The sequence below is a fragment of the Triturus cristatus genome, chromosome 8, assembly GCF_964204655.1.
Source record: "Triturus cristatus chromosome 8, aTriCri1.1, whole genome shotgun sequence".
Classification (NCBI taxonomy): domain Eukaryota; kingdom Metazoa; phylum Chordata; class Amphibia; order Caudata; family Salamandridae; genus Triturus; species Triturus cristatus.
Genome location: NC_140591.1, coordinates 1,455,647,941 through 1,455,671,788, shown reverse-complemented (window position 1 = coordinate 1,455,671,788; position 23,848 = coordinate 1,455,647,941). Strand labels below are relative to the sequence as shown.

The following is a 23,848-nucleotide window of genomic DNA, read 5'->3' as shown; positions in this document are numbered from 1 at the left end:
ATACATAGAGTAGAGTATAAAAATTATAGTTCACATATAATCCAACCTCCATCTCGTGGTTGGAACAGGCCAGACCTTTTTCTTAAATTTTCACTTCTTTAAATGATTGTGATCAGCTATAATATTAAACCAATTTCCTCGATAATAATTGTTTTTGTTGTCTCAACTTGTTTGCTTTAAACAAAGTAAAAAAGAAAACTCTTTAAAATATTAACATATTTTATCAGCCTCTCAGTATCACATACATTTAGATTCCAATGTATTATAATACAAAATAGTGGATTTATGAGATTCGGTGAACGACTGGAGCAGAAATCCAGTTGACGTTCTTTTTACTTCTGAAGGACGATTGGTCTGAAAAATCTGTAGAGAAATCACTAATACTGGATATCCACAAATTGTAAATAAACCACAGAGAACTTGTACAATTGTAAAACCCTCCAGTGATAGTTGTGAAAGAAATCCTAAATGGTAAACAGTATACTCACCAACAAAAGAATCTATTCTAGTGGAAGGATGAGCATCAGATTAACCAAATTTGATTTGGATATTACTACAAATCACACCCTTAGGTGAGTGTCCTATTAAGGTATACCTTCTTAGGAGTAGATGGAACATGCAGCCTCTTTAAGTGTCACCACAGTTCAGGCTGATGCTTGAAATGCTTATTTTACAAATTCCTTTATTTTAATTACAAATGTTTAACATTTTATTTCAATTTAGAAGGTTTACAGAGTCATTCATTCATTTCATAAGGCTTTATTCGGAACAAAAAAACAATGTCCATAAAAGCACACATATAATAAAAGACAATAACAGTACAATTACAATCGCATTAGACAGCTGATATATAAAATAAAACATAATACAGGCGAGGGCAAAATAAATATTTAAAAACTCATACTTTTCCTGACATTGATAGCTTTTAGTAGGAAAGTAGCAGTAAAAAAACAGATGTCGAGGTGGTGCAGATTAAAGAGCAATTTCAAGAATCGTGTACTGTCCTGACACCAAACTTAACAAAAATGGGTTTTAAAAAAGCTTTACGGAAATTCCCATATAATTGACACAGCAAGAGAAAGTGCATAGTGCTTTGTGCTGAGAAGTAATCACACGGACAGGGACCAACAGGCTGCTTGTTCACGGAAGGGAAGGCAACCAGATTATGCACGATCCCCATTCTTAATCTAGATAAAACAAACTGATGAGAAACTCTGGTCACTTGGGTCAAATAAGGTTGATAACCCTCCATTTTATTCATATTGCTGTAACGCACACAGGTGGATAGAATGCCAGTATTACAGGCCCACCTCTCAGTTATACACATCAAAAAGATATGCTTCATTTCTGACTTTGGAATTTCTGAAGTCCCATATCTATCAGTTTTAATATCAAGGCCATAGATCTCCTGGAAACTGTTGATAATATATTTAATCCATGGGATCTTTAAATGGTTATCAACAGTTTAAAGATGTCTCTTCTTTCAGCCAAATTGACCGCCACAGCAATAGTGGCCTCAGAGTCAAATATTGTTGTTTTGTCAGCACTGCTATATGTTTTATATTTTATCATAAAAGATATATTACCGGTTAGGCTTATAAAACATAAAATATTATGATAACAAGTTAGAAATAATAGGGTAGAAGTGAAATATGCTGATCAACATACTCTGGTACATAAGTGGAATGTACAGATCCATACATTGTGGAACCTACGCTTCTAGATGAAGAAAACAGGGAGTCCAAGGGAAGCAACAATCCAAAACTATGAAGGGAGGCATCTGAACCACGAGAGAGGATGACAAGAAATGCTATTAAAACCTCTATGACCCTCCATACATTTGCAACAAACACTGGCAATGCCAGTAGGCCCGTCATAGGACGGAAAGAGTCTGTTTAGTCACTGGTGAGATTAGGCACTCAATAACTCGCCACAGATGCTCTCTGTGACTCATCCTTGCACTCAGAAATCCATTCATCTTCCCACTCGTTCTTGCATTCACCCAGCGACCCATCCAAAATAAAACACAGACACAACCTCAACAAGTATATGGAAGGTAAAATGAAAGAAGAGAAGAAAAAAGAAAAATGATGCTGCCTAAACATCTCACTGTCAGATCTGATTCCTCACACTGTGCTCTCCTCCCCCTTGAGTGCTACCCCCTTCCACCTTCTGCTCCTCCCTCCCTTCACTTCCTCACTACTATATCTCTCTTGTGTCCTACTTGCCAGCAAACACTAAAGGTTGTCTAGCTGCTTAACACAATCACACTCGCCAGGGAGATGCAAGCATTTTAGGAAATAGCATTCCGTTCAGAAGTCTGTCCCCTCAATTTCTCTCACTCTGCTGTCTTATCAGCCTTTGTACTTTCAGGCAACTCTAGAGAGTCATGAAGCGCTAAAATGACAAGCGCTACAGCGCAACATAAAGTGCAAACCTTGACAGTATACTAGGCAGATACCAGGCGCAGTTTGTTGCCACCACTCGGTGCAGACCCACAAAGCCCAGTGCACATTAATAGAGACGAAACGGCTTACCCTGCACCTGCATAGAAACAAAATGGCTCACCCTGCACATGAATAGAAACAAAATGGCTTCCCCTGCACATGAAGAGAAACAAAATGGCTTACCTTGTGACTCCAGTGTAAATACAATCGCTGGCCTTCTGAAAGCAGACATACTGCAAGAATCTACAAGACAATGTGAGACAGGCGCTTTAGAAACCAGAGTCACGTGAAAGCAACTTAGTGCCAATATCGGCAACCGTTACATAGCATACATCAGTACATAATCATAATAAAACACATGACACTGAATGTAAGTGGAGAAATATTGCTGCAGGTTTATTAGCATAATAAATATGCAAACACGGTGGGTTATCTTACGGGCGATCCCAGGGCAGGCCAGCCCCATGCCGCCTGCCCGTCTGATAAGCCTAGAGTCACCATGGCAACGCCAATTGGTGACCACCAAATGTTGGGAGGGTCCACCCCTCCCATCCGTGGACCTCCAGTCCACATGCTTCACCACGCCCCCCCGTGATGGGTGGGCGGAGCATACATGGCAGCCCCCGGTTGCTCAGACCCACAACCGCCTGTCGGTTAGCGGGGCGCCGTAGGTCTTCCAGTGGACACGCTAAAAGATCCCTGGGTATCCTGGCTTAGCACCACACGGTGCTGCTGCATGCTATACCCCTTGGTATGTGCAGACCCTGGATCGCCCTGTAACTCCTCCTGCAACACAAAAGTGAAAGTTGTTAGAAAAAACCTTCCCCCCCCTTCTTGTCCCTCCTGATGCCGGGTAAGCGGATGGGCGGGCAAGGCAAACGAGCGGACAAGAGGGCGAGGAGGGGGCGGGGACCGAATATGTACCCCCCCCCTTGGCTCCTCCCCGCCGGAAGGAGCTACCTGACTGGGGTCTCCCTAGGTCAAGCCCAGGGACACGACCTCTCACCCCTGTGCCTTCCTGTGGCACTAAGGCGGCCGCCCTCAAGGGGGCGGGCCGCTGCGCAACCCCCACCCCGGGCAGCCTTACATAGTGCCAATATCGGCAACCGTTACATAGCATACATCAGTACATAATCATAATAAAACACATGACACTGAATGTAAGTGGAGAAATATTGCTGCAGGTTTATTAGCATAATAAATATGCAAACACGGTGGGTTATCTTACGGGCGATCCCAGGGCAGGCCAGCCCCATGCCGCCTGCCCGTCTGATAAGCCTAGAGTCACCATGGCAACGCCAATTGGTGACCACCAAATGTTGGGAGGGTCCACCCCTCCCATCCGTGGACCTCCAGTCCACATGCTTCACCACGCCCCCCGTGATGGGTGGGCGGAGCATACATGGCAGCCCCCGGTTGCTCAGACCCACAACCGCCTGTCGGTTAGCGGGGCGCCGTAGGTCTTCCAGTGGACACGCTAAAAGATCCCTGGGTATCCTGGCTTAGCACCACACGGTGCTGCTGCATGCTATACCCCTTGGTATGTGCAGACCCTGGATCGCCCTGTAACTCCTCCACAGCCTTGGGAGTGGCCACCGTCACTACCATGGCCCCCCACCAAGGTAGACCTATTTCCCTACAACCAGCTGCAGCCAACGCTTCCCCTAGGGCCACTAGGAAAAGATCCATGCCTAAACTAGGACTTCTCCCAGGTCCAGCCAAGACAAGTCTCCGCCCAACCGGGCCGACGGCCAGCATGTACCATCAGGACAGGTTCCCCCAACCATTCAAAAATCCCCCGTGGAATTGACTGAAATGACCTTAAACCTTGAATAGGCGATGGTCCAAAGTTGCCTTTGCCTGGCTAAAGAACAATCCCTTTGACAAGACACTCCTGCCTGGCAGTGCCAATGCGGGAGGAGGTAAGCGTTGCAAGCGCCCTTGCTTCCTCTTCCACTCAGCTGGAGTACGCCCATCATATTCCATCAGTCACCACCACTGTAAACCCTTGCCCTCCCAAAGTTCTGCTAGTATACCAGGGAGAGACAGGACAGGGTGCCCACAGCGGAGAACCAACGTGTAAAATTCTTCTCTATTTTGGATACTGTGAAAGCCAATTAGTCTCCTGCTAAATAGTGGCTATCATAGTGTCACCCCGGGGTTTCCCTTGATCATATGGACCATAAGCCCCCCTTCTGCTGCTTCACCTGATTGTTAACATGAACCCCAGCGCAGACCACCGGCCTATGACCCATGTTTGGCCAAGCCTGAGCTAAAACACTTCTGAACAGCATGAAACAGGCTAACCACCAGCATTGCATTCTGAATGTTCCTGACGCGGCCCAGAAACATGCGCATAACTAAAGCAACTGGCACCATGCCATAAACGTATCAATTCAGCCTTCCATGAATGCAAAATGTGCTCTGTATTAGTGTTCCCTCCAAACCAGCCGCCCTAACCAGGCAACCCGCACCCTCCTGGCACTGGCACACTCCCGCCCCAGCTGCCCTAGAATGCCTGGTCGTGTGTGGCCACAACCTGCGTTTTATCACTGACGTTATATCGGGGTGTGATGACACTCAACTAACTCACTGCTGAGTGCCCCTTGCACCATCGCAAGTAAGTCTTTGCACACTTAGTGGCCAAATGAGGGCCCGCCGCCTACATCCCTAGCTGCCAAGGTTTCATATTGCTATGTATGACATTTTCATAATGACCGCGCCCCTGTGGGTGACATTCCCAGACTATAAATGACACTACAGTGGGAGCGAAATCCGTCACTGATACGGCGCGTGTCCAACCTACCCATGCACATTACTGAAACATGTTAGGGCGGCGGGACCTGTGATGCTGACTGCCGGTATAGTTCAAATTGTCTCGCTGGCTCCAGAAGTCAACCCCATCATGGGAAAGAACTCTCCCTCAGACTGTGCCCCTAACTGTATTTGCATTGAGTGGTCCTATAATGAAATTAATCAAATTGTGTGCTTGTGTGAGGCGTCTGCGAAGCATGGCTCATGTCGTGGCGCTCAAACACGTGACGTATCCTGTGCTGACCTCGACACTGTGGGACTGTTGTTCAATGGACATGCTCATCTATGGCCTAATATTGGTCAAACAGTGCAGCACACGACAACGGAAATAAATTCCACTGTATCACACCACACTTACTTTAGGCAGTGCATAATTAAAAAATAGCTGTCAGGCCAGGGCACCCGTCAAGAACCACTCCAGCTTCCTTCACCTATTCCCAGTGCCAACGCTGCCAAGTACCTGTGTGTAAGTGCGACTATTCGAGGTCTTCAGAAACCCCCAATTAATACAAACATCATGGGCAGTGGTCAGCCCGGTAGCCACTGGACCAGTATGTGGTACCTTCAGTGAGCTAGAGCTATCATCTATCTTCAGCAACGAACCGTGACCTGCAGCGCAGAGTGGTTGAGGTTCTGCTCAGTTACTCTTTGCCAACTGTGGAAGTCTGACCTGATGAATTCTGAAATTGGTGAACTCAGCTTGGAGCAAGGCATTAAGACAGAATTGGGACCTCTGTGGAGGGGAAGGGGACGTGAGACCAAACATTTGCTCTAACACTAATGCATCCCGCCTATCAACTGCCCACCACATAATGCACCTACCGTATGTGCGTTATTAAATATAGCAGTAAAGCAGAGGTACGTGTGGCTACTGTACCCAAGGCTGTAATGTGCCCGTAAATAAGAAACCATCAACGTGATTAATGGCCCAAACCATGTCCCGGGGACCAGTTCCCGAACCTGACCTCCCTCACCATTTCTGCAAAACTTCTCAGACATTCCCCACAGACTGCTGCAGATAGAACAATTATACTGATGTATGACCAGTAGGCAAAGATTGGGTGCTATGCAATAGCCGCATCAGCCAAGCCTACACAGATGATCTTGGTTCAAAAACACAGTGAACAGAGCATCCAAAGTTTAGACTGCTATGTGTGACCGTTCCCTAAGTCAGTGTAATTCGTGAGAATGCACCTATGAGTGACACTTTATCGCGAGCGTAATCCAAAAAAGACAACGGCGAAAAATTCTCGGCACTTGCATCAGTTTGAGAAACAAAAACCCCTCGAGGATCGCACCCCTGCCGCAAGGCACCAGAAGCAGGAGGGCCCTTGGTGCGAAAAGTTCGCTGTTTGAAAGGGCAGACTGACTGTGGTATGTGATCAGCCGCATGGCCGACATTCCTTTTAGATACCATTTTAATCACACCTTTAATGAAGCTGCAACTGTAACTGGAAAATTTTCCTCACAAGAGACACAAACTCCATTTCTCAATTGTGCCAGTATCGCAGCACATCTTAAAAGCTCAGAATTGGGCCAACAATCCCTACGCATTATCAACACTCATCTCCTTAAACCGAATGAAAGCCGATTCTGTGTGAGACCCAGGGCATTTTCCCTTGCAGTTAGAGGCGGACACTCGTTCCCACACATACAGCAAAGTACCTCGGCTGCAATTGTTTCCTCAAATCACTCTGCCTCCCAGGCCTGCGCGGGGCCGGGCACCGGCCCGCCGAGATTATTGCAGCGTTACTTAGACTATAAAGAAGAGTTAGAAATTTTGCCAATTTATGACACTTTGACAGCTTTTGCGGAACTCAAACCCTTGTCCTGTGTGGCCCGTACAACCACCGGTACAAGACGTACCATTGAGCAATAGCTCCTGGTAAAGCGCGCAGCCATATACCTTTGCTCGTGTTGCCAGCAAGCGCCACGCTCGATTCCCCGTAAATGCACCTCACGTGCGGGGCGGCCATTACTGCGAACAAGCACATCCGGTGAAGGATAAAAGTAACGGGTGGCAATTTGGATCTGGTCATGCAACATAACTACCCGATTATAGGTCACAAAATTAGTTGCTTGCCAAATTCTGTCCCTAAGGGACCCCAACCTTGAGGAAGGGTACCGCACATCTGGTGGTGCGGCACCTGGGGGAGGTAATGAAAGCATGAGAAATGAGTGGCTGGAGGACTGGAGGATGTACGAATATTGTATGTCTCCCACTACGTCGTGCCGTCCCAACTGGCAATACGTTCAAGAACTGCATCAACCAGGAGCTCTGCCCATGTGACTGCGCCCATCCTTTGAGACCCGGGCATGAAGGACCGTGACCGCCCCAATCTCCTTGCCCTAACACCGGCCCAGCTGTGTCAAAAGACCTCACAATTCAGCGCGTCAAGGCTTAACTCGTATAAAACTCTGTCAGGGCTGACACTAGGCGGCCCCTTATCTTGCGCCATACATAATCCCGCCGTGCTGCCTTTATTAAAGCACTCTACTAGCTAAACATAGTGACGTTACACTCCCAGCATGCCCTGCAGGGGGGTAGCTACACCTAGCATGGTAGTGTCCAATGCTAGAGTGAAAAGTGCAAAGATTAAGAAACGCTTAAGGTATCCGTCCAGTACCGAGCGAGACCCACTGGTCTGCCGGACACCTGGCACGATCCAAGAGAGAAGCGAGAGGTTAAAACTTTTTTTTAATTTAAAAAACGATAATGGAAAGCAGCAGGCTGCTGGCGGTGTGCACCTAGTGCTGGCAAGTGCGGGCCCGGGGAGATAGAGTGATTTACCCAGGGACACAGCGCGAATGCGAAGGTGTTGGAGCGCTGTACAAGAGCACCATACTTACATGCATATTCGGGCACTGGGTTAACGTGATTTGCCCAGGGACACTGCACGACTCAAACCGAAGGTGTTGGAGCGCTGTACATAAGCACCGTCTGTACATGAATATCTGCCGCGGGGAGATAAGTGATTTGCCCTTGAGACACAGCGCGAACACGACCCGAAGATACTGGAGCGCAGTAAATGAGCACCAAATTCCGCACGAGTACAGGCGCAGGGAGAGAGTATACACCGCACGAACGCGACCCGAACTGAGTAGGAGCGCTGACCTGAGCGCCGTCTTAAGTACAATTCGCGCACTGGGAGAAATTGAATCACCGCCGAACCCGCCCCGGAAGAAGTCGGAGCACTGTGCTTGAGCACCGTATAGACCTACATTTTAAATAAATGCCCGCAAATGGCGGCGGTGGGGTCGAACCTACGGCTCCCGAGAGACTTGAGCCGAAAACCAGCGCCTTGGACCGCATGGCCGCGATAACCCAATACTCGGCCCCGGGGACAGTCACCACAGCCACCGGCCGCGTCCCCGAGGCGCGTCCAACTCAAACCTGCCGAGCTGTAGTAGCCCCCCCTCACTCCCGCCGGTCACGTGCACATGAGGAACTCATGCCTGGAGGCCAAAAGGGGCACTACTAAGAGTGCCCCGGCGTGACAGGAAGCAGAGCTATGGGCCTCGACCGCCTGGCTAAAGTTATTTCACATTGATCTAATGCATAACAAATGTACAAACCAAGATGGCATTTCCCTTACTGCCTAGACGCTAACCACGAACCGCGGGACCCCTCCCACACAGCGTCAAATGTAGACAACTCCCGAACGAGTGGGAAATGCGTAAATTCCCCCCCTCACCCGGATGCGGACTCAAACCTGGAGCTGTGGAACACACCGCATAATTCGCTTCAGTGCCCCTTGACCCAGCACATGCTGTGCTGACCCAGAAAGGAGGGGGCCCCTGACCCGGCCTCTCTAGCCCACAGTGGAATTAATAAAAGCGCGCATCATGCCTGCTGTGCATAAAAACATGGTTAGACGCCACGTAGTAAGTGACCGTGCCTTAAAGTCCGTATATTCAACCGTGAACGATAAACGTTCCTCCTATGACAGCATACACACCGCTAACCATACATAATAGAACATGGATTACTGTTGTATAAAGGTTAATTTTGTGAGGCGGGAGTTTGCATAGCGCGAGCTTGACCCTGATCGGGCAGCAAGCGCTTTCTTAGCACCAGTTACCTCCCATGCTGGTATGTACACATAGTATTGTATGAAAGGGGAGGTAGCATTCCCCGTCACAAAGATGGAAGAGGTCCTAGTGGCCTTTACAACACATATACGGACTTAAGTTATAACTTGCACGTAACAAGGGGCGCCTCCTTTGAAAACAGTACCTGCTGACCTATTTACATCAATGCACTCTGTAATCTACTTGGCATACGTTCTTATCAGGGACATCGACACTCTGCACTAACATCCCCTCAGTCGAAACCTCCACTCCACAAAATGCTGATCTCTCTCCCGGAAGAAAATTAATCACAAGTTATCTTGACCCACATGTGAGAGACCTGGTAAACGCCGCGGGAAGCGGCGCTGCCTCTGGTGCTTCAAAGGGCTAATGAACTCCCAAACCCGGCGCCCCCAAGTAGTTAGCACCACGGTCGCACCGTCCTAAATCCAGCCCTGCCGGGGCTTCCTCCACGAAATCCCTGAGCTGGGTTTTACTTGGGGTGTGAACCGGGGCTAGGGTCAAACCCTCCGGACTGCAGGCTGGTTCCTGTGCGAGCCCCCACTAACGTTTTGGGCTGTTGCTCTGGGGGGTGGGAGTGGCAGGTGAGTTGCGTTCCGAAAAAATAATGCTATGCGTGATATTAAAGTGTGGACACCCAATTTACAGGTACTTTTACAAATCCACAGCCCACCAAAGCATGAGGTTCCGGATATACTCTCCGAACCCCGTGCAGGTCGTGCCAGACTCCTCGAGCCGTAAGGTCGGACTGGTGCCTAATTATAGACTGCAGGCGGCACGAGTGGGCCGATAACTTTAAATGAGAAAACCCCAATTTACAACGTTTTTTCAAGGCGACATCTGACAGATTAAGCGGGTCCTCCACCCATATGGAGAACCTATCTCTTCCTTCCTCGTGATACCAGCCTAGCTCTCTGCCCAAAAGCCCAAGACACGCATGGCAAAAAATTTCGGAGATGCCGGAAACTGATCCCGGGGCCTCGTACATGCAAAGCATGAGCTCTAACACTGAGCTGCATGCCCCCGACTCTCGCTCTCGTCACCACCAACACTCACCGGGATACGAAAACCCGACGCCAGCCCAGGCAGAACGAACGGCATCAAGGCAAACGAGCGGACAAGAGGTGCTCTTTCTTTCGAATCACTTGGCCCGAAAAAACGACAGGGTAAGATTGTCCTGGTGCCTGAATTCTATACACAAACAAGGCTGGGAGGAAAGATGCGCATGCGCTCACTCTCACACCTTGCGGGCGTGAATGGGCAGAGCCATTGGCCTCTCCCAGCTGAGGAATTAGTGTCCGCGCGCCCTACAGGCCCCAAAAAGTCTAGCACGCATACTTGACACACGCGTAGGAGCTACTGAACCGCTCCGAGCTGCTCCTGTTCAGGAGCCTAAAATAAACACGGCCAAAAACAGACCGAACCCTACACCGACCAGACACAAACCTGACCAGCGAGGAAACCCTGCATGCATCACGTGGGGGGGCTTAGTGACAGAGTAGTCAGCACCCAGAGACGCACCAAAGGCATACATGTGGCTTACAAATGATAACACACGGGAAGACACGACAGCTAAGAGATAGCTGTATATTTGTATCAGGTATCAGCGCGCTCATGCGCACCATTACCAATGAAAACATTCATTTTTGTTGGGCACAGGGGGGTTAAGCGATCTCCCGAACTCGCAGGACTCGCAGGATGCTAAGCGCCGTTGCCAGGCTCGAACCTGGTTCCCCAGCTTGGGAGTCCCCCGCTCTAGCCGCAACACTAAATCCTAATACGATGGCCTGCCGATGCCCGACCGATACTAACACACGCGCGCCCCAACCCCGCAGCCCCCGCAACCTCTCTAGCCGGCGCTTGGGCCTGGCTTTGTGCCCGCAACCCCCCCGCCCGTGGCATTCCGACCACAGGGCCCCGTCACCTGGTGCTGCCCAGGGACAGGGCCGGGGCGGGGAGGGAAGACAGGCAAACTCACCGCGAGCGAGAGGCTCCGAGGCTGCTGGGCACGCGAGGACCGAGCTGCAAGGCAAACGAGCGGACAAGAGGGCGAGGAGGGGGCGGGGACCGAATATGTACCCCCCCCCTTGGCTCCTCCCCGCCGGAAGGAGCTACCTGACTGGGGTCTCCCTAGGTCAAGCCCAGGGACACGACCTCTCACCCCTGTGCCTTCCTGTGGCACTAAGGCGGCCGCCCTCAAGGGGGCGGGCCGCTGCGCAACCCCCACCCCGGGCAGCCTTACAGTCTTGTGAAGATGTGCAGTGACAACATTACAGTCCGCATTCCTTCGATCCACGCTGTACAGCATTGTTCAATTGCTGCCCAATTCCCTTTGCGTTGTAAGAACTCAATGTTCTCCCAAGAAAGGGGAAATATAATCACACTTTTCATTGTCGTGAATCAGGAGGTACACATAAAGCCAGCCCAGTGATATCACGTGTGCCTCCCCACAGCGCGTCCCCCTCTGGATGGCACTGCACATCTGCATTGTCCTGCTGATGGAGACTGGGGGTGGGGGCTGGCGCACAATGTACATCTGCCTCCTTTACCCATGTACAATGGGGTGACCCAGCTGACACTTCACCTTTACATTGTATTTACTGTTTAACAGGAGCGGTGCAGCAGCACCGCGCGGTGCCACTAGAGTCCAGGGTCATTCAGTCTGCACAGGGTTCAAAGATACATTTGTGCTGTTTACTGATTGGGTGTACATTTTACCAAGGCTTTTAATTGCTGTTTATCTGCACAAGATGTGTATGATGTATTATGCAGAACGTCTCGTGATGCTTACATGCCATCAGACCCGATTCAGGAGGGGGACCCAGTAAAATGGCTTTAATTTTGCTGCTTCCTGCCTAAAACTGCCTCTGCTTTAATCAAAGTCAACAAGGAAAATGCATTCGCCTGATTTCTTTCTGAATCTCCCACTTTCCTGTTCCACAATGTTGACGTGTATGATGATGTCATAGCTGGAATGTTCGAGCCTGTCCTTAGGTAAGGGAGAATGATGACCCCTTGAGAGTTGGAAGACAGTGCAAAACAGTGCTTAATTTGCAAATTATTAAGTGCCAGGGCTCTCATCAGGAGGCCACGGCAGCTTGCCCCACACATTGCCCTGCCAATGTTAGTAACAACAGAACTATCAGCCATCTCCCTCCTACAAGTGTGACAATTCGGACTATTTCAGCCCCCGAAGCTGTAAGAAGGGCTTGGGCGGCAAGTTATAGTTATTTTTAATATATATTTGTTAGACCTGGCATCATTGGCATGAGTCTCTCCTCCATTTTTTTTCTGTTGGCCTCCTCTGTTTACGATGTTTTGCTGGAATATTGCTTTGGGCAATGTGCCACTGCTGATCCGTGCCACAGTGCAAGTGCTCCCTATGTTAGATTGATACATTGATTGGTGTTACCATGATTGGCTTGGTTGACTTACTGTTCAGACCCTAGTCTAGTGCACTGCGTGTGCCAAGGGCATGTAAGTTAACTGCTGCTGGTGGGCTTGCAGCACTGGTTGTGCCACCCACAGAAGCAGCTTGTAAAATGTGTCCCAGGCCTGCCATCGCAGAGCCTGTGTGCCGTCCCTGACTGCCATGTCGACTTGGCAAGGAAACCTACTTGCCAGTCTCTAAAACCTTTCCTTTGCCACATTTCAGACACCTCTATGGTAGGCCGTAGGGCTGGGTGCATTGTTGGTAAAAGGTAGGTCATGCCCTGATGTGTGTGGCATGACCTAATAGTGAATTACAGCCATTTTCGTTTTTCACTATTGAAGGGCTACCTGCCTTCCATAGGCCAGAATGGGCAGACTGATTATTAACTCCATTATAATCTTATCTGACTCAGGGAGCATGGTAGCGGTTCGACTTTACTATCCCTGAACTCAGAATTTAATAACACATCCTTTAGGATGGATGGTTTTTAAATTCTGTGTTTGAAAATAGCCCTTTTAGAAAGTGGCTATTTTCTTGTCCAACTATCACCGGACTCTGCTGGTTCGGTGTGTGTGTCACGGGCTGGGTGGCTCCAGAAGTCTGAATGAGTCAGTTTGGGGTGAATGAGGCATTTACATTTAGTGTGGGGGAAGAGTAGTCCCTGGTAGCCTGCCCTGCCTGACACAATGCTGGCTCCACCTCCTGCCGGGCGACTGATGGCCCTGCCCCTGCCAGTGACAATACTGGCTCCGCCTCCTGCTGGGCGGCTGATGACCCTGCCCTGCTCAGTGAATAGGCCAGGTGCCTCGGCCTGGCAACACCCACAACAAACCTGGGATGGGGGGAATTTCCCTGCTTGGACAAAGGGAACAAAGCAGAAAAGGGGTATAAAAGAAGGACCCCTGAACCAAAGAACTTAGATCACTTCTGACAGGGAAACCTCTACCAAGGACAAGAAGCCTGCTGATCCAAGGACTTGCCTCCCCCTTCTGCCAGTGTGCTGTTTGCCGGGGGGAACCTGAAGCTGCTTCTTTATTTTTGCCAAGGGACAAGGAGAGAGAAACTTAGTGTGTACTCTCAAGCTTGCAAGAAAATCTCCAAGGGCTGGAAGAGTGCCAGCCTCCTGTTGGAGTCACAGGGCTAAAGGACTTCACCCTCTGCTGAATTGCTTGTTGCTGGGACGTGGTGTTTCCAGTGCACAGGGGAAATCTGCAATCTCGACGTCGCCGGACGCCGCCGAATCCAGCTTGACATCATGAGTACGGCTCCAGTGTTCCGAGCCTTCGACGCCGGCCGCCGGGCCCGATCGACGCCAGTGAGTAGTGAGTTCGGCTCCAGCTCCAAGTGACCCCGTCTCGACGCCGCTGCTGATCGCATCGACGCTACGCCCTTCTCGACGCCGTGAGAGCTGCTCCGGCCCGACACCTCTTGACGCCGCTGCGGATCGCCCCGACTCCGAGGCACGATCGACGCCGACCTCTCGACGCCAACCTCTCGACGCCGACCTCTCGACGCTGTGGATCATCGTGTTGCTTCATTCTAAAGGTACTGTGTTTGTTGGGTCTGTTGCAACTCCAGGCTCGACGTAGCGCTCCTCGCTGTCGACGCCGAACCTTGGGAATATCGTAACCTCGAAGTCGTGTGACTCCTGTGGGGGTCACATTGTTGCCAAGAACTGTGTTTTGAGAAGAATACTTACTTTTGTTGCTAAAGAACTATTTCCTAAGAAGAAACTTTACCTGAACTATTATTTTTCCTTCCTAAGAGTATTTATTAAGATTGTGGTATATTTTTATCGTTATTTGGTCTTGTGCTAAGCCTTATATAAAAATACTTATTTTTTATAATAACTCCTGTGTTGTGTCCGTTTGTAGTGTATTCACTTTATTACTGTATGTGGTCATAAATGCTTAACACACTGCCTCTGAGATAAGCCTGTCTGCTCTGCCAAGCTACCAAGGGGGTGAGCAGGGGTTATCTGAGTGTGTAATCCCCTTGCCCTGACTAGAGGAGGTGGGTCTCTATTTGTCAGAAGTGTATACCTCTGCCAACTAGAGACCGCCGGTTCTAACAATATTCAATTAATAAATAACTGTTGTTGTGGTCATCTCTAAATTAGCCAGACACCGCCACCTTGTGGCAGACTGTCACAAGCGCTGGTGTTGACAATTAAGTACCAAGGCTAGCACCGGAAATCACTGGCTCAAATTAAGCACTGGTCCAAAGGCAATTTGGTATAAGGAGCAGGAGAGAGAGAGGGTGGCTTGCTTTCACTGGCCTCAAAAATACATGTGCACATGTAGCCCTTCAGTAGCTCTTAACTTACAGCACTACTCGGTTCTCTCAGGCATCTTGGTGCATCGCAGGTTCCTGGGGCAATAAACAGTTTCAGTGAACAACACTCAATCCCTAAGTTTGAGTGATGCAGGTTCAGAGATGAACTATGAGGTCATTAGGGACGTGGTGAACCAAGAGGATTCCACAGTTTGGCAGCACCCAAGTAACTGAGCCTCTTTTCTTTATGTGCCAGATGACACAGGACTGAAAGAAAGTGAAACACGATTGAACTTTGTGGGAACGTATGGAGAGTTGCCTCAGTAAATTATGAATGGTGCCAGAGAGGGAGAAGAAGCCAGGCACTGAGCATCCAAAGAAAATCTATCGAAGTTCAGAAATGTAAACTAGAGGGAAGATGATTTATTGAATGGAACACTGTAGTGAGACATTTGGGCATTTACAATGCATAACAAAGATTCCAAGAAGTTATCTATATGAGAACCAGCTGTGATGAGACCAGTTACAACGCATAACGAATGTGATTAATTCCAAGAAGTTATCTATATGACAACTAGCTGTGATAATCTTATAAAATGAGTAAAAAGCGTGTCAAGGACTTCATGTAAAAATATATCGTATAAACCTTATTAAAATAATCTGATCCAACCGAGCCTTTTCTCTATATGGTGTAGAGTCACCTGTTTCAAGGTAAAATAAAATAATTGAATACTTTATTCTCACAACAGGAGTGGACAGCTTCTAGCTTTTTCCTCCTAAATTAATTTGAAATGAGATCACATTTGTATTTATTTTATTCTTTATTCAAATCTTTTTATTATTCTTTTACAACTTTATATAAGACATGAAGAATACACGGGCTCCTCCTGCCTCAGTGTTTTACTTTATTATTTGCTGCATAGAACTGTTTGCTAACATTATGTGAATATGTTTTGATGATCATGAACATCAATACTTTTGCACACAGTAGGTAGTTGTGTATGTTGGTGTGAATGGTCGTTGCAAGTTGAAGGATGGATTCTACCCACAGACTACAAGGACAGCCCGCCCCTCTCTCTGTCTTCCTCTCGCGTTCTTTTGTTTTGAGGACCTGCTTAGCTGTAGTACGCAAGGTTTTCCAGCACAGTAGGCTTCTGGGGTTGTAGCTGGCTACATGCACGTAGGCAGTGGCCACCGCAGTATCTTCTGAGCAGGGAAAATTCTTCCCCAACCTTGGTTGGAATTTTGAACTGGCTACTGCCCAACTACCACAACCTGGAAATAGAAGCAGGATCACTCCTACACCATAACAAACATCTCCTGGGACACAGACCTTTACAGACCTAGCTGCTGCAGTGCTTCCACAGGTGAATCTGAGTGTGTCCCCTTTCCTCTTGGCTAGACACAGACCTGAAGGCCCTGCTGAAGCTGTGCCAGCCTGTCATGATGCTGACCCTGGCTGCAAGGAAGCCCCCAGTTAGCAGACTATTGGAGGGCTGCAGACACAGTGCTGAGAAGGCCAGTCTACCCCTCATCAGAGATCAGAAGAGGGAGGACTCATGAATCAATCACTACACATCACTAGCGTAACGAGGGGGCCCAGGCCAGGATGCATCGCAGGGGCTGCGGGGTCCTTTGTTACACCACTGCTACCCATGCAGGTGAGATGAGTGGGGACTCTACCCGGTGTGAACACTCCCTCCTTCCACCGCCTTTTATTGTTTCTGCTTCCCTTTGACCTAGCATTGTGAGCAGAGATCCAGCAGTCGGTTGGCGCGCACCCCAGCATCCTGTGGCCCAAGCCTGTTGTCCTTGTGGGTCAGACTGTGCTCAGTGTCCTTCCTCATCAATGTTGGTCCCCCTCGGAGTGTAGAGCCACTGGCCCAGAGTTCCTTGCCGCCCCAGGTCGCGAGATATCCATATTTGTAGGGACTATCGACCCCTATCCCTACTTTGAGAAGTAGGCTGATCTTTCAGCACAGTCTATCGCTATCCCAAACTCAGACACACTTCTCTGGTCACTTGCAGTTACTATTAGCACATTTTGATTGTTGCTGCCTTTTACTCCAGCCTAATTTTGATGTTTTGATCTGTCCACAAACTCTCAATAAAGTAGCCCAGTTATGAAAGAAGTATTGGAATCCTAAAGCTTTTGATACGCCCTTCATGAAGGAGTAGCAATGGCAAACGATGACAACTGACAGATGTCCTGTTCTCAGGCTGTTCCAAGACCTGTGTGAAAATGTCACCAACATCAGAGATGTCCAGATGCCCCATGTATCCGTGGGTCGTTCGCCCACCCCAGAGATGTCCAGATGCCCCATGTATCCGTGAGTCGTTCGCCCACCCCAGAGATGTCCAGATGCCCCATGTATCCGTGAGTCGTTCGCCCACCCCAGAGATGTCCAGATGCCCCATGTATCCGTGAGTCGTTCGCCCACCCCAGAGATGTTGTTCTATTCTTTTCAGCACAAATGTTTCCCCCATGATGCATGTGAAGCAGAGGGGATTGGGTTTTCCTTGCAATTCAGATCGTTCTGTTTGTTTCTCTTGCATTTGGTGGTAAAGGTACTGTCTTTTCCTCGGTGGCAGTGTTGAGTGGCACACAGCGGGTTGTTTCATTCCATTAAAGTCAAACCTAACAACAGAATTGAATGAGCTAAGTTTAATTACAAGTATTTTAGGAACTCAAACTATGTGAGGACGTTTTGCTTGACTCATTCTGAATTATATTTTGGAAATCTCGATGGACTGGGGCCTAATAATGGAAGCGTTTAACGCGCTCCAGCCTGCACCTGTACCTGCAGCTCAGTCCCCCCACCCACCCGCACAAAGCAAACTCCAGCATAGTTCTGCTGAACAAAGTTACCGAACAAATGCATAATGTCTCTAGGTGTGTTTGGGACGGGTATGAGTCGTAACCTATTGACAACATTATGGGATGGGGTAGGGCCAGCAGAGTTGGGTAGTTGGGTGGGAGGGGTGGGACAAATTGCGTTATTCTTTTTCCTTCTTTGTAATACTGTTAATACAGCCATATAGGCAATTGGAAATCCGACTACCGTTCCAATCGAATGGCTACTCCTGGTTCAATATGCTATAAATTATGTTTAGCGACACAAACTGTAAACCCTAAGCATCCTATAATTGTACCTATACTGCATAACATCATAAAATGTAAAAACAGCAAATATATGTGCCTATATTTATAAACGATGTAAAAAAAAAAAAACAATAAAGTATGTTAAAAAAAAAAAAGAATTATATTTTGGAAACACATAATTTGAGGTCACTGTATTCTTAAACTCTTTATTTGGGAAATGTACACATTGCTGTCTCTCTGGCAGCCCAATATTCTGTCTGGCAGCGCTGGACCCTCTCCTGCAGTCCGTCTGTCTGTCGTCTGTTTCGCCACCTTGCCTCTGTGTGCAACAATGCAGTCACTGACCTTGTTTCATAAATCCATGTCTGCCTGCTTGTGCTTCTTCCATTTCTCCTCTACAGTTATATTCGGTCTCTGAGTTGTCTATAACACCTCTAGGCTGCCTGAAGTACCCCTGCTCACTTGGCCTGACTGTGCCAGTTTCTCTCAGCCCTGCCTTTCTTCTGGCTCTCTCTGCCTGTGTTTCATTTCTCTCGGAATCAATGCAATTTCTTCAGCTGACCCAGACTGATTCCCTCCTCTACCTCTCGCCTTCGCTCACCTTCCTTTTCCCAGGCGGTCTCTTCTTCCATACACTGTGGGAAGGCCACTCTCCATGACTGTAGCATGCTATCTGTGCCTCGGCTGTCATGCGTCCTTTGTTCCTGCACTCCGCCTTTAACTTGTCTCTGACTGTCACGCACTTTATCAGCTTGTCTCTAAATTCTCAGCTGCTTCTGACTCTTAGGCTACCTTGTCTCTAACTCCATATTTCTGGCAGTCCAAAGATGGCACTGCTCTTCCACAGCTTTTGGACATTAATGCCTGCCTTTGCTCCACTGCAATCTGCTGTGGCTTGTTGCTCCTCTGCAGCATCTCGACTGTTCTCGCTCTGACTGTCGAAGTCTGTGCCTGGTCTGCAGTTTCAGATGATGTCTCTTTTAAACTACTCCTCAAAATCCTCAAAATCTCTTGGGCGCGGTAAGGGCAAGGCAATCTCCAGATTTCCTTTTTTGTTCTAGGTGTTCTTGCATAACCCCGAGGATGTAAACTTAAGTATAATCCTGGTACTCTTCAGAGCTCAGGAGAATGTCTGCTAGATACATATATTGCAAGGAAATAAGGGCGTGTACATAAGAAAGGGCCACCCAACAACCCCATGAGAGCTTGGGTATAAACTGTAACAACCAAGGGCATAATTTCTTCAAACAACTATTTTTGTGACTAATTGCAGTAAGCCAAAAATTGAAAAGTGTGGAACCACACATTCAACTAAACAATTCATGTAGAATACATCAACAAAAATAAATATTGAGAGGACGCCTACATATAAAGACATTTTAATTCAAATATAGATGAGAAAAAAACAAGATTTGCTACTGATCAATATGATAAAAGTTTTTTCCTTCCAAAAGAAGGAGTATGTATTCTACAGCATATATGTCCGATGGTTGTGAAAAGTTATATAATATCCAGGCCACATATGTGCTAATCCACCCTTGCAATTAGAGTTTTCTTTGTCAAGTCAAGTCAATAATAATTTTATTTGATTTCGTTAAAAATCGTAAAAGAATGGAAAAAACATACAATACAAAATGATTTAAAATGGGCGTTTGTAAGGTACAAAAGAAAAAAAGACAATGTGGTCATATACTCAATCGTCATCAACACCTGGATCAAGGGAAAATGAAAGCAAAACAACTCCTCTATGCCTTTAAAATCCTAGAGAGGAAGCTAAAAGGCTGTTCAACAGGTCACCTGCTGAAGATAATCACAGTAAAATTCATAACAACTATATCGTATGGGTCGGAAATCATGAACACAAAAGATGCCGTCGCCTTAAAGCAAGCCCAATCGAGTTTCTTCAAGTCTGTTTTTAATCCCCCGGTATATCTTTCAAGCACAAATTCGATTGGAATATGGACTTAAAAAACCAGAAACCAGTCAGACAAGGGGCGGTGGTCAAATATGGCTGGTGTCTAGCATCTCAGCTGACCACACAGACTCCAGAGGCCACCAATTCCTTGCAATGCAGATGTCTTCCGATTACTTTCACCCACTCCCTTAAAACCTCTTTATCTTGAAAATGCCCTTAGCACTGCACAATCATTACAGAAAAACATTAAATGAAAAAAAATGTCAAAGGAAGTGGTGGAGATAAAATGTTACATTTATTTCACTTCTGAGAATGGCACATGGTGCAAGTAATAATAAAAATCATCATAATATTGATAGTTGTGTGCATACTTATCAATGTGTATTAGTACCCATCAATCACATTCATTTCTTCTCCCCGACTGCTTTTATTGAACTATGTATATAACATTCTATTGCTAAAGAGACTTGAGAACTGCCGTTCACGCCCTCATACTATCATCTAGACAGAGACAATACTCTACTCCGTGGACTACCAGACTCCACCTTGGCACTACAGGCTGCAATATGTCTCATTCTGGGCCTGAAGAAGTATGATCGAATCATCTCCATCCTGATGTAATGCCATTGGCTCCCCTTGTTGGACCGCAACATCTTCAAAACCAGCTGCATCATTTACAAAGCCATCACCATCAGCAACGCCAATTATCTAGTGGACAAGCTCACCATCTCTGGTGGTTCTCGGCACATCTGCAGCCAGAGTACCTTCAGACTGCTTACTAAAAAGTGAAAAAAAAACAGGCAGCAGGCCTTTTCCATCTATCGGAACAACATCCTTGTATCTATCATGACCGCCCCAACACTGCTTCAATTTAAGAAAGTCACCTCTTTAAAGAACACTGCATCATAATGCATTAACCATCCCCAACCCAGCTATCTCTTCTGTCACTCATTGACTTTGTCTTTGACCCTGTGTAGCGGTCTGCTGCCTTTTGGATAGGTCTGTCCTATAGAAATGCCACATGCATACATATATACATACATACGCTGCATTGTTTTATGTTCTGATAATCTGCTTTTCGTTCATATATCCCTATATCTAAAGTGCCATAATCATTTTTTTATACCTAGTATTTCTTTGCATCTAAAGAGGACGCGACAAATTCCAACAAGATTCTTCACATGCTAACATCAGTATCACAAGAACAACTTCTCACAGTCCCCCCTAGAAAAATACTATAAATAGGATGCCATGATCTGTCAGAGGTAGAGAGGACAAGTTTTACAAGGGAGTAACAGCTCCTGGGACACTCCGCCAGCCAGTCTGTGGTAACTTGAAATGTGTGAGCTGAGGGCTGCATGCCCTTGACAACAAGTATGTGATTGCTGAGTTCAACTTCTCATGATGGCAGACTATTTAGCTTCTGTTTCCTAGTAGCAGAAACTTACTGGAAAAGGGAAATTCCCCAAAACCCATGTCAATCCTCTTCATTATGGTTACATTATTTATATTTCTTATTGATATATACTAATATTGTTTTGCCTCTGATAGCACCCTGCAAATCATAAACACATATCCATCAGGTAACACAAGAGCTTTCTTCTACCTCACAATTATATAAATTCGGCAGCATTGCTCATTACATATTTAAATAAACAATGCAGTTCCAATAAGGAAAATGTGAGGCCAGCACGTGTCGACCTACCCATTACTAAACCTGGTCACCTTTTGAGAATGACCCAAAAATGTGCAAGTCAAGTCCAGTGAAATGGACTGTATGCAATGTATCTTCTTGCAGATATTCTAAAAACCTGATCCAGGCTAATAAACTAGCCATGGTTCCAAAACATATTACATTGCATTCACATGTACTGCTCAGTCTCCAGCTCTTTCATAATTTATAAAAATCTTAAAATGAAACAAGGCTCGTGTGTTCTGAACCAGGCGCAGTCTGCCTCTGCCTGTTCTGTATTTGTTGTTATAGGGGCATAATTTTGAAAAATGTATATAAATGATATAATATAATGAGAAATTGCAAAGTTTAAAATACTGCTACTTACCAGTAAAACTGCTATGTATGTAAACAAGACTGCGGCTACAACTAGGATTAAAAGGGACCAGAGGAACCAGTATCCCACGCTTCCATATGTGTACCTGAAAAACAAAGAGTTGTGTAATTTAGAGGAATGGCATACAGTTATTTGACAAGCTTGCGAAGAAAACTTCAACTTTCAAATTTAATATTAGTTCACAGCTTTGTAGAGGAAACCTGATTCAGCGTTGGTGTAGTTTTTGCAGTTGCTAACTTCTCATCTCAGATACACCTTTTTGATTGGAAGAATAAAACATCAAAAAGTCTTATTGGAGCAGACATGCAAGATGAAGGCAACCTTACCCAGAGAGCAACAATTTGAAATACTTGTTCTGAAAACCATTCAATACTGAACTTGATTATCATCCTGGAAATGTAATTCCAAAATACAAAAATATAGAAAAATAAAATGAATGAGCTGATGCTCAGCCTGAGCTTCGTTCTCACTGTTAATCCCATTCCTAAAGTTAATGCTACCCTTAAGCCTAACTCTGAGCAAGGCTATCATTAACGCTATGCCTAACCATAGCCCAGACTCAAAAACGAATACTAATCCAACAAACAAACCTACTACTAGGACTATTTCAAAACTTATCCCTGAACCTAATATGAATGCTAACATTAAGCCTAATTCTGTGCAAGGCTAACATTGATGCTGTGCCTAACCATAGACCAGACTCACAAACTAATACTAATCCAACAAACAAACCTACAGCTAGGACTATTGTTAACCTTATCCGTGAACCAAATATGAACTCTAACATTAAGCCTAACTATGTGCAAGGCTAACATTGATGCTGTGCCTAACCATAGACCAGACTCACAAACTAATACTAATCCAACAAACAAACCTGCTGCTGAAACATGACACTAGGACTATTGTTAACCTTACCGTGAACCAAATATAAACTTTAACATTAAGCCAAACTCTGTGCAAGGCTAACATTGATGCTGTGCCTAACCATAGACCAGACTCACAAACTAATACTAATCCAACAAACAAACCTGCTGCTGAAACATGACACTAGGACTATTGTTAACCTTATCCGTAAACCGAATATAAACTCTAACATTAAGCCTAACTCTGTGCAAGGCTAACATTGATGCTGTGCCTAACCATAGACCAGACTCACAAACTAATACTAATCCAACAAACAAACCTGCTGCTGAATCATGACGCTAGGACTATTGTTAACCTTATCCGTGAACCGAATATGAACTCTAACATTAAGCCTAACTCTGTGCAAGGCTAACATTGATGCTGTGCCTAACCATAGACCAGACTCACAAACTAATACTAATCCAACAAACAAACCTGCTGCTGAATCATGACGCTAGGACTATTGTTAACCTTATCCACGAACTGAATATGAACTCTAACATTAAGCCTAACTCTGTGCAAGGCTAACATTGATGCTGTGCCTAACCATAGACCAGACTCACAAACTAATACTAATCCAACAAACAAACCTGCTGCTGAATCATGACGCTAGGACTATTGTTAACCTTATCCGTGAACCGAATATGAACTCTAACATTAAGCCTAACTCTGTGCAAGGCTAGCATTGATGCTGTGCCTAACCATAGACCAGACTCACAAACTAATACTAATCCAACAAACAAACCTGCTGCTGTAGCATGACGCTAGGACTATAGTTAACCTTATCCGTGAACTGAA

At 46.6% G+C, this 23,848-nt stretch overlaps 1 protein-coding gene and 1 non-coding gene across 2 annotated transcripts in view; one reads left to right on the top strand and one right to left on the bottom strand.

Moving 5' to 3' along the window:
* Positions 1 to 23,848, bottom strand: part of GDPD4 (glycerophosphodiester phosphodiesterase domain containing 4) — a 349,739-nt gene that overhangs the window by 110,017 nt on the left and 215,874 nt on the right. The window contains exons 4-5 of the mRNA XM_085623257.1: positions 22,139 to 22,232; positions 2,631 to 2,690 (exon numbers count right to left, since the gene is read on the bottom strand). Of these exons, the coding sequence (XP_085479383.1) occupies positions 2,631 to 2,690; positions 22,139 to 22,232 (154 nt within the window). The remainder of the gene's footprint in view (positions 1 to 2,630; positions 2,691 to 22,138; positions 22,233 to 23,848) is intronic.
* LOC146805920 (U6atac minor spliceosomal RNA) lies at positions 9,368 to 9,489 on the top strand. The gene has a single exon (XR_014968129.1). It is a non-coding gene; the product is annotated as a U6atac minor spliceosomal RNA (small nuclear RNA).